At 34.2% G+C, this 13,750-nt stretch overlaps 1 protein-coding gene across 1 annotated transcript; it reads right to left on the reverse strand.

Annotated features, from left to right (window-relative positions):
• Positions 1-1,330: 1,330 nt before the first annotated feature.
• Positions 1,331-12,144, reverse strand: LOC113079755 (sushi, nidogen and EGF-like domain-containing protein 1). The gene is made up of 11 exons (XM_026251960.1): positions 12,132-12,144; positions 11,289-11,494; positions 7,169-7,172; positions 4,760-4,786; positions 4,158-4,291; positions 3,782-4,060; positions 3,577-3,672; positions 3,310-3,463; positions 2,427-2,450; positions 1,506-1,582; positions 1,331-1,411 (listed from the first exon to the last, which is right to left on the reverse strand). Exons 1-11 carry the CDS (start codon positions 12,142-12,144, stop codon positions 1,331-1,333), a joined length of 1,095 nt encoding a protein of 364 aa, XP_026107745.1.
• Between the last annotated feature and the right edge of the window lie 1,606 nt (positions 12,145-13,750).

The raw sequence follows: 13,750 nt of genomic DNA on the forward strand, positions 1-13,750 counted from the left end.
CAAAACACTCACAAGCTGCTGTCCTTCTATGTTGCTCGACTGTTTCTTCTGACAAGTGTTTTACAAACAGCTAATTAAGTACTTTCACTGGCTTTGGCCACGCCTCACTATTTAGCAGATCGAAACCAGGCAGTCCCGCGATAGGCACACGCAAAACCAAGCACCACTTTCAGTACGTATTTAACCAGGGTAAGACACACACACAATTTAAACCAAAAACTTTCCTAGCAATGATTATCACACACTAGTCTGATGAGAAAACAAGACAAAACACTCACAAGCTGCTGTCCTTCTATGTTGCTCGACTGTTTCATATGATGTTTCATATGATGTGATTTCAATTTTTCCTCTGTTTTTGGAGTGTTACAAACTCTTGGTGCATAAAGAATTTTAAAGCATTTTCTTCTTAAAGTCCCCTGAAGACTAGCCTGGGTGCCAGCAACATCAACATCGAACCCCGCCCACAACATCTGCCTAGAATATGAGTATGACGAAGTCAGGCTACCTGAAGACACCATTGACAATTTTTCCCCATGAAAATAATTTATTTGTCTTAAAATGGCTTGAATATAACTGTCTTTGCTACAGTTTTAATATAAATATATTTATCCTTGAAGGTTATTGTCATACATTTTCTTTACAAAGGCATAGTGCCATGGCCTATTTATTTTTGACAGAAATGAAAACAAAGCTACAGTGCAGTATAGCAGTAGTACAGTGCATTCAATGGATTGTACTGTTGTTTGTGAACATTTTTCTGAAAATAACTTTCAATAGAAAAGAACTACATAAAACAGTTTAGAAAGTTGGGAGTTTTGAAAATTACACGATATGGTACCTTTATTAAGCTATGATGATTGATAATGCTATTGTAAATACAGTAAATGTATCCCCAACCGTCCCTTTTTCATTCAGTTAAAATTCAATATGATGTTTAACATGATTAAGGTCTGCCTGTATTTAAATACTTTACAGACAGAAAGCAGCAGACAGAATCATGTATAGAGAGATATATATAGTGTATGGTATATTGAATTAATGCATTTAGCAGAAGCTTTTGTTCAAAAGAAACTTACGGTACATTGCATTCAAGTGATATTTTTTCAGTTCATGCATTACCTGGGAACTGAACTTTTTACATTTTTACAGCTACATGAAGGCTGTATCAAAATCAGTGCTGATTAATACAGAAATGTAGACTGGCTGATGTGGTGTTTAACCATCTTAATGAAAACTGGTGTCTTCAACTCTATACATGATCACTGGGATATTCGCTGAGCACATTTAAGATATTAACCGGTTTTATTTCTTTTTCTGAAGGTGACCGGTATTATGGGTTTATCTTTTGCACTTTTCTTAATTTCAACTCGATGCTGTTTGACAGACCATACTTGACCAGCTCCTGTTTTATCTGAAACAGAGATGGACAAACAGATCAGACTTTCCAGCAGTCGTCCTCCAATAGCAATATAGACAATGTATAAATAGCTGTATGTGTAGCTTACTTGCTGTAAAACTGTATTGGTGTTTGTACTGTTTGTTAGGTCAAGAAATGATTTAAGTCTCACTCGAAATCCAATGACTAAAGAGAAAACACAAACACAAAATCTCAGCATTTGTTGAGTTATATCCCAAACAATTGAATGTGGTTATATGAAATCAAGTGGAAATGTTTACTGGCTCCGTTAGTTGGAGGTACCAAGCATTTAAAAGCCTTTTAGTATAACTCTATAAATGTCCAACTTCTGGTCAAACTACATGTTTTTTTGTTTTTGTTTTTTGCTGTGAAATCAATTTTATAAGATATAAGATTATTTTATAAGATGAACTTGTATATTGTTAATTATATTTCAATATGAATATTTACTGGACTGAAGCAACTTAGGTTTAATTGATTATCCATACACAATTATTTAGAAAAATAATTTTCAAATGTGTGTAACAAAAGTGATCATCAGTTTTTTGAGGAATTATTTATTTCTATATCTCTCAATCATAAATGAATTGCATTGCATTTTATGTTTTGCTCCCCACAATAAAAACTAAACTAAGCATTTTAATATCTTACCGAGACAAATTATTGGGAGATTTATAGTGAGATTTGTATTAGTTTTATGTAAGTATCTGCTATACATTTATTAAGATCAGATTGATTTACCTTGGAAGCTTTCAGAATTTTCTTTAATTTTTGGCCATATAAATATAAGCATCTGCACCAAATTTCATATACTCTGCTTGGGACTAAAACTGAGGAGTATGAGCTTAATATTCTCACAATATCATACTATATAAGCCATTAAAGCCTGATGCAACAAATGACGACATAATCATGTGTACATATATTTTTTTTTTACTAGACTATTATTTCAAATCAGGATTTACAATGATAATAAGTGTGTGTCTTCAGTCAGTCACAGCATTATTACCTGTCGAGTTTGTGGTTGCTGTTTCTGAAAGGATGAACACAAACACCATTAAACACCTCATGAACTCGAGAAGTGCAATATTCTGCCCTGTGCTTTCTCTTTTGTTGTTTTTTTATTATTATTATTCATGTATATATATATATATATATATATATATATATATATATATATATATATATATATATATATATATATATATATATATATATATATATATATATATATATATATGAATGTACTTTATCAAGAGCCGATTCCTTGTGTGCTTGCACAGACTTGGCGAAAAAGCTCATTCTGATTTTGATTCTTTAGCAAACTTGATTATAGGCAAGGCAAGTTTATTTATATAGCACATTTTGTACACAATGGTAATTCAAAGTGCTTTACATAAAAGAAAGTAAAATAATCATGAAGAAAAATAATAACAAAAAATAAAACAAGCAATTTTAAAACTTTTAAAATGATTAAAACATTTAAAAACAGTTAGAAAATGATTTTACATTAAAAAAATAATAAAATAAAATAAAATAAAACAGTGAAAATATAGTGCAATCAGTTCGGACATTGCACAGTGCTCATTCAATAAATGCACAGCCAAAAAGATGCGACAGAGTGATATATAGACAGAGTGAGTCATCAACACTTTTGTCTTTTTTTTTTGCAAGAGAAAGACTGCAATTTTATGTGTGCATCTGTAATTTGTCTTTTAGAAGTGAACTACTATATAGATGAGCTTAAAGCTGACTGACATGTACTAAAAGACATAAAATATTATACAAAATATTCAGTGTAATTAAATTTTTTATTTGTTTTAAACATCACACAGGGTTCTATAAAACTGATTAAAACATTGGTTGTAGAAAACCCCTAATCTAGTGTTTACCTTTAGAGATGTTGTGTTGTCCACCGTCCACCCTGAAGACCCATCGGCCTGTAACATTAACATTACTGGAGTTCCTGAGGTTTGAGATGATGCTCCCATTGTTTGATCCAGGAATCACAAAGTAGTCTGTGGAGTTTACTGTGTCATAACCAGCCTGTACAAAATATGTAAAAGCAAATGAAAATTTAGACAGTACACATACATATACTGTTCTATGATACTGGATAATAACATTTTCTTCCTAAGACAGAAACAAGTTTCTTTCACCTGCACTGGATGTTCTGTTACAGCAATGTCACCATAATTCATCAGAATAAATGAAAAATTTCCATCTGAAATTAAAACCACTTGAAAAGATGTCTCCTGAAAATATTGAGAAAAAAGAGAAAGAAGAAAACAAAATCTCTTAGTGTTCTATCATTCATGAAGTGAAAACAGTATATCAGACAGTAAAACAGTATATCATACGTACTGTACTGCTTAAGTTGAAGTAAGCGACTTTATCCCAAGTTGCTACAAAGACCCAAGAAGCGTTGGAAGTCAGATTTGGGAAATGTGTGTTTATATCCTGAGAGGCACGTGTAAGTACATTTCCATTAGTGTACTGCTGGTATGAAATGACACCTCTCACATTGTTGTTAAGGTTTGTCCAGAGACCTGCAATTATATCTTGGCTTCTATTAGCAGGAAATGAGTAAGGAGTATATAGTGATGAAGGCTTGTCAAATGTGAGATGTCCATTGTTATTAACCTGTAATAAGAGACATCAGTCAAAATTACAAGTTCGAATGATGACAGACCCTTCAGTCACATTTAGACTTAGAATGAAGATGGAGTCAAATTCTTACATAAATCTGCTGGTATGTGCGGCCAAAGAACAGAAATGGACTCGACAGCTGAATAACTGAAGAGCTCCCATCATCATCAACAGGATTGCTTTTGTCTCCTGCTGTTGAGCCAAATGGGTAGAATATTGCTGGTGCTGCCAAGAGAATAAAAAAATAAAAAAATAATAAATAAAAAAACAGACTGATGTTTCCATTTCAAGATATGCATCACAATAATTAGCACCAATAGAAAGTGTGGAAAAGACAAAATAATACTGTATTGACGTGTGACAAAAAGCTCTGGTGCTGCACAAGTCAAGAAGTGGCTGTAATAAAATAACTAACTGCTTAAAATTGACACTTTTTCTTCTATCGGGGCATTAATTAAGAAGTTTAAATCAACAGCAGATGGTAACAATCATACTGGAGGAAGATATGCATCTATACAGGCAACACATAAAGTGAGGAGGATGGTTTGAAAAGACATAAACCTCCAAGGATCAGGTGGAGAAATGCAGATCAGAAAGTCTCCAAAACTGCAATGTGATTCTTACCTACTGTAGATAACATGAACTTTGTAATAGCGTGTTTCTGACATAAACATATCCTTAATTCAAAATTACCTGGCTTTGCAGTCACTGGGAGAATGGCTGTCAAGGAAAAATATCAAGAGATTAGAAAACACTATATATACAGTCTTGTTCAAAATAATAGCAGTACAATGTGATTAACCAGAATAATCAAGGTTTTTCGTATATTTTTTTATTGCTACGTGGCAAACAAGTTACCAGTAGGTTCAGTAGATTCTCAGAAAACAAATGAGACCCAGCATTCATGATATGCACGCTCTTAAGGCTGTGCAATTGGGCAATTAGTTGAATTAGTTGAAAGGGGTGTGTTCAAAAAAATAGCAGTGTGGCATTCAATCACTGAGGTCATCAATTTTGTGAAGAAACAGGTGTGAATCAGGTGGCCCCTATTTAAGGATGAAGCCAACACTTGTTGAACATGCATTTGAAAGCTGAGGAAAATGGGTCGTTCAAGACATTGTTCAGAAGAACAGCGTACTTTGATTAAAAAGTTGATTAGAGAGGGGAAAACCTATAAAGAGGTGCAAAAAATGATAGGCTGTTCAGCTAAAATGATCTCCAATGCCTTAAAATGGAGAGCAAAACCAGAGAGACGTGGAAGAAAACGGAAGACAACCATCAAAATGGATAGAAGAATAACCAGAATGGCAAAGGCTCAGCCAATGATCACCTCCAGGATGATCAAAGACAGTCTGGAGTTACCTGTAAGTACTGTGACAGTTAGAAGACGTCTGTGTGAAGCTAATCTATTTTCAAGAATCCCCCGCAAAGTCCCTCTGTTAAAAAAAAGGCATGTGCAGAAGAGGTTACAATTTGCCAAAGAACACATCAACTGGCCTAAAGAGAAATGGAGGAACATTTTGTGGACTGATGAGAGTAAAATTGTTCTTTTTGGGTCCAAGGGCCACAGGCAGTTTGTGAGACGACCCCCAAACTCTGAATTCAAGCCACAGTACACAGTGAAGCATGGAGGTGCAAGCATCATGATATGGGCATGTTTCTCCTACTATGGTGTTGGGCCTATTTATCGCATACCAGGGATCATGGATCAGTTTGCATATGTTAAAATACTTGAAGAGGTCATGTTGCCCTATGCTGAAGAGGACATGCCCTTGAAATGGTTGTTTCAACAAGACAATGACCCAAAACACACTAGTAAACGGGCAAAGTCTTGGTTCCAAACCAACAAAATTAATGTTATGGAGTGGCCAGCCCAATGTCCAGACCTTAATCCAATTGAGAACTTGTGGGGTGATATCAAAAATGCTGTTTCTGAAGCAAAACCAAGAAATGTGAATGAATTGTGGAATGTTGTTAAAGAATCATGGAGTGGAATAACAGCTGAGAGGTGCCACAAGTTGGTTGACTCCATGCCACACAGATGTCAAGCAGTTTTAAAAAACTCTGGTCATACAACTGAATATTAGTTTAGTGATTCACAGGATTGCTAAATCCCAGAAAAAAAAAATGTTTGTACAAAATAGTTTTGAGTTTGTACAGTCAAAGGTAGACACTGCTATTTTTTTGAACACACCCCTTTCAACTAATTCAACTAATTGCCCAATTGCACAGCCTTAAGAGCGTGTCTCTGGGTCTTGTTTGTTTTCTGACAATCTACTGAACCTACTGGTAACTTGTTTGCCACGTAGCAATAAAAAATATACTAAAAACCTTGATTATTCTGGTTAGTCACATTGTACTGCTATTATTTTGAACAAGACTGTATATATAAATAAAATGTACTCCAATAATCTATATATACGACTTTGAAAAATATTTTTTACACTGTAGTTTAAAGATGAAGTGTGTAATTTTCATTGCATTACTTGTGGCACCAAAAATCAGCTAAAAATACCCCCCAAAATACACACACAAACATGTGCGCAAACACACATTGCATTCCAAGTAATCAGCAAAACTATAGGATGAATACATGATTATCACGGCTGCTAAACTTATTAAACAGACCATCAGAGCATCCGGATGGGTGCTGAGAAATGTGAAAGAGATGAGACTTAAAGACAATACACTGCATCTGTTACAGTATTTAATAAATCCCATCACTGTGGGTAAACCAGAACTTTTGCAAATATATATATACGGCATATTTGGATAAAAAAAAAAAAAAAGTTTTGCAACAATTCATGTCAATTTTAAACCATGAAACAACATACTTTTTGAATAGGACACCTGTGCATTCATATATCCACTAAATCATAATATAATAATCAGAAAACAAACGTAAGCATGCGTAATTATATAACTATATAATAAAAGCTATATATATATATATATATATCAGATTTTAAACTGCAAATATTAAGTTTGGAATCAGGTTTGGATCTGATTTGTAAACATTAAATTCATGTGTGTCTGGGCTGCAGAAAAATAGTGATTTCAGTCTGATATTTCAAAATATATAAATAAATTGTATTTTGCCACCTATCTGAACAAGACAAAAAGTTTCACATTCTTGTCCGTACAAACAGGTTATTTCCATGAAACATCCAGTATCACTGAATTATGTACGAAAGATCTTTAGTGAATTTTTTCAACTGTGACATTTCTGAACTAGGAAAGCCTGTGCAGCGAGAGTGAATTTAAATGTCTGACGAATAATTCATGTCAGCCAGTGTGTGCGCTTACATGAAGAGAGGCGTTAAAAGATGAAACCCTGTTCATTTCACACAGTCACACAAACCAAAATGTATTAATAGCAAACACACACACACGCGGCACTAATGCACAGCCTGCTTGATAAATGAAAGCGGCATGTCACGTGCTGTAAACACATTTCACTCAAACCAGATACACACAACAGCTCCGCTCCAAAACACAGTCAGTGGCCTATATGCTGGATTTAACTGGAAAAGTGAAAATGTCCTTAAACTTTACTCACCCTCAGGCCATCCCAGATGTAGATGCCACACAATGGATGCCCTGCAGTGAATGGGTGCCGTCAGAATGAGAGTCAAACAGCTGATAAAAACATCACAATACTCCACAAGTAACTGTCCTTCGTCCATCATTGTCTTGTGAAGTAAAATGCAGCGTGTTAGTTAGAAACAAATCCATCAAGATGTTTTCAACTGATGCTTCCAGCTAATATATGAGTCCTCTATCTATAATATTACTCTCTCCAGTGAAAAGGTCTGAATTAGGAGAGAAATATGGCACTGTTCAAGCACCGTTACAAATGAAAACAGTTCAAAACAGCTCTAAACAAACATGTTGGTGGATTTTGATGTGCTAGACAACAGGAGATGGACTTTTTCACTGGAGGAAGTGGCGTTATGGATTATGGACTCATATTTTGGTCACAAGGAATGGTTTAAAGTAAAACACCTGAATGACGGTTTAAAATAAAAACCCAACATGCAGCTTTTCGTCTTCTCAAGACGTTAACTGATGGAGTGAGTGCTGTGGATTATTGTGATGTTTTTATCAGCTGTTTGACTGACTGACTTTGATAAACAGAGAGAAAACAGCTAATTGTCTATTTAAAACTCAACTCTCTTACACAGTATTTGTCTGTAAAGTGCATTTGGATGCTTTTAGCAGCTTGCCAATGCTAATCTTATTGAAATCAGTTGTGAAGTGTCTGATGTGTGCGATATGAACCGAATATCAATGTGCCTCTGAGTTACAGAAACTCTTTGGTTTTAATGAAGTGAAGTATTTCTGCGCATGCTAAAATGGATTGAGAGAGAACTAAAGTATTTTTCAGGCAGTTCAATATTTGGCGAGCTTCTGTTCTTCAACATCACACTTTTATTTGAGCTAATCGCTTTCTAGATTCACTGAACTAGTAGTTTGACTATTAGCATAAAGCCTGGTCCACTTTACAGCTTATTCTGGCTACAATACAGCACTTTTGACCAATTTGAAATGTTTTTGAAGCTTATGTTTAGCAAAGTAAAATTGAATAATAACATTACAATTTAAAACAACTGTTTTCCATTTACACACATTTAAAATTATTACTCCAGTCTTCGGAATGACATGATCCTTCAGAAATCATTCTAATATTCTGATTTGATGTGAAAGATATGCCTTTTTGTATTATCAGTGTTGAAAACAGTTGTGCTGCTTCATATTTTTGTGGAAATCATGATGCATTTTACACATTAAGTAATAGACACCAGACTCTGACTTTCAACAGCAAGAAACAAACTGTGACTCATGACGTTTGTGTAAAAATAATTTGCCCCAACTACTGTATCTGTTTAGAAAATACATCAACACAAGAAAGCCAGAGCTAAAGCAACGGACTAATATTGGAGCATTGTTCACCGTGTCACTCGAGTGCCCTGATCGATGTGTTCGACTGTGACCATAGATTAGTGATTATATGAGCCAGGATCAATAGGACAAGGATGATTTTCCTCTGTATATTTGTCTCACTGGCAGGCTTGCCCACAACATTTACATAAAATCGACAGAAACACACACCTAGTTTGGGATGGTAATTGGACGACTTTATAACGCAGCAAATCGATGCAGTTCTATCAGTTCCCACATATACAATGTTTTCAGATTCAGCCACAGCAGGAACTATAATGGAAATTTGTAGGAAAACATAATACAGTCTTATTAAATTATACACAGAAAATGTGTAAAAATGATACAGTGATGTGAAAAAGTAAATGAAAAAGGCTTCTCTTTTGTCAAAATGTGCAGGCAAACAGAAAGTGAATCTTCATTTGCGCAGTGCTAACAGATAATTTTATATATTAATACCGCACTGAAAATGCCTAATTCAGCCTACGATGGTTTGATAGCTGGTTTAAGTCTTACTTCCCGAGCTGAAATGTGTCCAAACCCCCTCTTAAACCAGCCAACCAGTTAAGGCTGGGACATCTGGTCCTATTCAAATATTTCCATTTTCAATGGGTCACTTATTGCACTACAAAAAAATAAATAAATAAAAATAAATAAATAAATAAATAAAATAAAAAATACATTGACTTGCGAAAAAATTGGGAGTATTACATAAAATATATATAAAGCAGTAAACAAAACATAATATTCCTTTCAATCCCATTCCATTCCATTTTGATTAGTGATTTAAAATAAATGTGCTTCGAGTGATGCTATAGAAGAACCATTTTTTGGTTCCACAAAGAACCATTAAGTCAAAGGTTCTCTAGAGGAACCATCTCTTTCTCACATTTTTATAATCTGAAGAACCTTCTTTTGCCACAAAAGAATCCTTTAAGAAACATAAAGGTTCTTCAGATGTTAAAGGTTCTTTATGGAACCATAGACAAAAGGTTCTTCTATGGCATCGTGAAGCACCTTTATTTTTAAAAGTGTATTGTAAACTATGACTATTAAACATTTTGTTCTTCAATTGAAATGTTATAAATTTAAATTGATAACATTTCACTCCAATTCATTAAATACAATTACTAAAACCGAAATAAAAAAAGTGTCTAATTAGAAATACTTCAGAAATAAAAACAAACAAAAATGACAAATGCTAGAACTAAAAAAAATGGAATTAAAGTACTAAGTTCATTATTTATAAAATCAAGTTTATAATAATTCCAGTTAACACCATTTTTTTATTATTGAAATTAGTTGAGAGACTTTATATGTATAGGGATCATTATGCATTTTTTTATTTTAAATTACTTTTGTGTTTTGTTCCACATCATGATAAACTGTAAAGAAAAGATGACAACACAAGCCAGACAGCAGGAGACAGTTTTATCATGTCATTCTGGCTTTGAGCCTCAAGACACACAATAAAAGGCAAGGTCTCCAGACATCTGAGCCTCGAGCAGAAGCCTTTCGTTAGTTAAACTTGAGAAGCATGTGTGGACACGAGCATAAAGTTCTGCTCACAAATTATTAAACATTAAACTTAACTTAAACATTACGCTTGCTCTTGAATTTGTGGGATGAGTGTTTGGATGAGTGTTATTAATCACTGCAATAGAACCACCAAGAGCATTTTGCTAAATAAACACAGTGCCTTTAAATGCCACAAAAATTAAAATGCCATTAATATCCCTGAGAACAGAATCACACTATAAATAAACCTTAGCTCTCTGTTCCAAAACCTAGTTCGCTAACTTTTAGGATGTAAATGCATGCACCTTAATCATCGATTCTTCCTATTTTGTCACCTACTGTATATTGATGTTAATACTGCCAATATAAAACATTACAAATCACTAATTAATGAGGTTACATTCCATTTAAAGGAACTGTACAGCCCAAAAAATTAATTTGATGTTTTTATCAACTGTTTGGACTCTCATTTTGACGGCACCCATACACTGCAGAGGATCCATTGGGGAGCAAATGATAAAACGCTACATTTCTCCATATCTGATGAAGAAACAAACTCATCTACATCTTGGATGGCCTGAGGGGGAGTATATTTTTAATACATTTTGATTTTGAATGCACTACTCCTTTAAGAGGACATCTATAGGCAGTATGCACCGAGGCAGCTCAATAGGTTTTGTAGCAGAGCTTCTAAAAACACAGACGTTAAGACATTTTTTTCTGGGTAAATTCCACAAACGATTGTGTGGGACTGTTTCTGTACCCTGGGATCTTCAAGCTCTCCAAACCTCAGGCTCAAGCTGAGCTCTTGCTGGAAATGAGGGAATGGACAGATAACTCCGAAATAGGCCTCGGCCTCCAAGGACTCAGTCAGTGAGATCTGCAGTGGAAACGAGTCTGTCTTTGCTTTTCTCACTGATCTGCTGCTGTAATGGGACCTGCAATAAAACACCACCAGCTGATCAATACCTGCAAGACAAGAGAAAATCTACCATGTCAGACGCTCATAATTCAGCACTGATACAGAAGAAAACTGAGCGAGCACAAATGGCTTAACTCAGAGTATTTATAAAATCATAAACAATATTTATCCAAAAAGACATACAGTGTAGAAAACAAAGGAATAAAAAATGAGTGAAGTTTGACAGTGTTTACTAATATATATAAAAAGATAATAAAAATTAAACAGAATCAGTAAATAAAAAGTTTTTGAATAATAAATGCTCCTTTCAAATCCCAAATATGTATAAAAACAATTAAATAAATAAAAAGTTAGTAACGGATGATGGCCGGTTGCATTATTAGAATAATGAAGAAAAAAAAAAAACTTAATCAAAAAACACACCACCTTGGCTGTGCATTATTTTCTAATAATTCAATGCCCCTTCATCAATTATTATTTACATTATAGTGATAATACGTACATGCATACATCAATAAATGAAGAAAACATGCATGTCATCCAGTCAATCAATGTATTCATTTCATGGAGAAATATGAGCTGAACAGATATTTTCGTGATTTAGATGGAAGTGGGTCTGTGAGTGATTTATTGAGACGGTTGACCAAAAGCAGGCCAGTTTACCTAAATTCACCCCAGGGTTACACAAGCGAGCCATTTTTGTCTCTGTATCTGTACACAGACGAGGTTCAATGGAGGATGTTCCCCTCCAATCAGAGCCGGCTGTGACAGACCGCACCAGAGACCAAACACAATCACAGTGAAATATGGATTCAATTTAGCCCTCGGCCCCTCCTGTATGAATATATATCAGTTATATTAAAATCAGAACAGCACAAAGTGATTCATAGAACAGCAAAAGAATTTCAATAAAGGAGACTCGAAGCATCTGTCGGTAATGAGATGTTTATATGGGTCGACGTCTGAGACGGTTAGCGTGCAGCTTTGGACTAAGCTCTGCTTTTGCATTACAACTATTGTTTATTGTCAATCAGAAGTGAAGGCAATACATTACACATGGCATACTCAATCAGCCGTGCCAGGACATCATTTCACACGGACTTACGGCCTGTTTTTGATTTCTTGACCACAGATGATATTTCAGCACATAAATGAAACTGGGTTTTTTCTCCATGTCTATGTCACTGCTGGCCTTGTAAATTGCTTAAGCAAATGTAATCATCTTTTCTCGCAAGGTGACGGTTTCATCACCTGGGATCTGACACGTATATCGAACACACTTAAAATGAGGCACAAAAGATTTCTGAAGATGAACAGATGTGGATGTCAGGCACAAGATTCGGTCAACATTTGAGCTTCAATGAACTACAAATACTTCTACAAGAACTGTCTATAGAGAACATTAAACAATGGTGGATCCAGACAAAAGAACAAATACTGTACAGTCACTAGATTTGGCACAAGATTGCTCTAGTTCATTTAAATCAAAGTTGCACCAGCATTATTTTCTATCACGGAGGTATTATAATTTTCATTAATATTTTTGAATGTTTTTAATTTAATATTTTTCATTTTCATTTTAGTTGATTTTAAATTAACACTGTTTTGTTGTTAGTTATATCTATGCAATTCATTTAAGCTATTTTTTGTACATCAATTTATACTAAATGAAGAATAAAAATAAAATAAGTTTTATTTATTCTTAAATATTTTAAGTTAACAATTAATTCAAGTAACAAAATGCATTTTTATGTTTTTTTATTAATATTTTGAATTTGTTTTAATATTTTTCATTTTTTATTTTTTTTGGAGGGGGTAATTAATATTAGTTATTTTTTAACATATCTATATACATTTTATTTCAGTTTTAGTACATCAAGTTATAGTAAATCAAGTTAAACTAAACGAAAATGAGAAAATATTATTAACTTCTTAAAAACTTGTAAAGACATGCAATTTGTTTCACTGGACTATTCAAGGAGCAAATCACATTAGTTCTCACTTAGATGGAAATCTTTTGGGAATGACGGAGTTAAGTTCTTTTCTGCCTCTGGTTTAAATAGAAAGTTAAATTTAATTTGCTGCCGCTGTTGTATTAGGCCTCAATAACTCTGTAATTAACACGAAGGAAAAACGACTGACAGTCCAGCAGGATATTTTCCCAGCATCCTCTAATAAACAACAAAGTCATCTGCTAAATGAATGCAGCTCTACTGCTCAATGAAGCGTCAAATATAACTTTGGGTTTATTTCAGTTCTGACAGCAGTGTGACTAAAATGATACGAAGTACAAAAAAAGAACA

Source organism: Carassius auratus, unplaced genomic scaffold, assembly GCF_003368295.1.
Source record: "Carassius auratus strain Wakin unplaced genomic scaffold, ASM336829v1 scaf_tig00029149, whole genome shotgun sequence".
Lineage (NCBI taxonomy): Eukaryota > Metazoa > Chordata > Actinopteri > Cypriniformes > Cyprinidae > Carassius > Carassius auratus.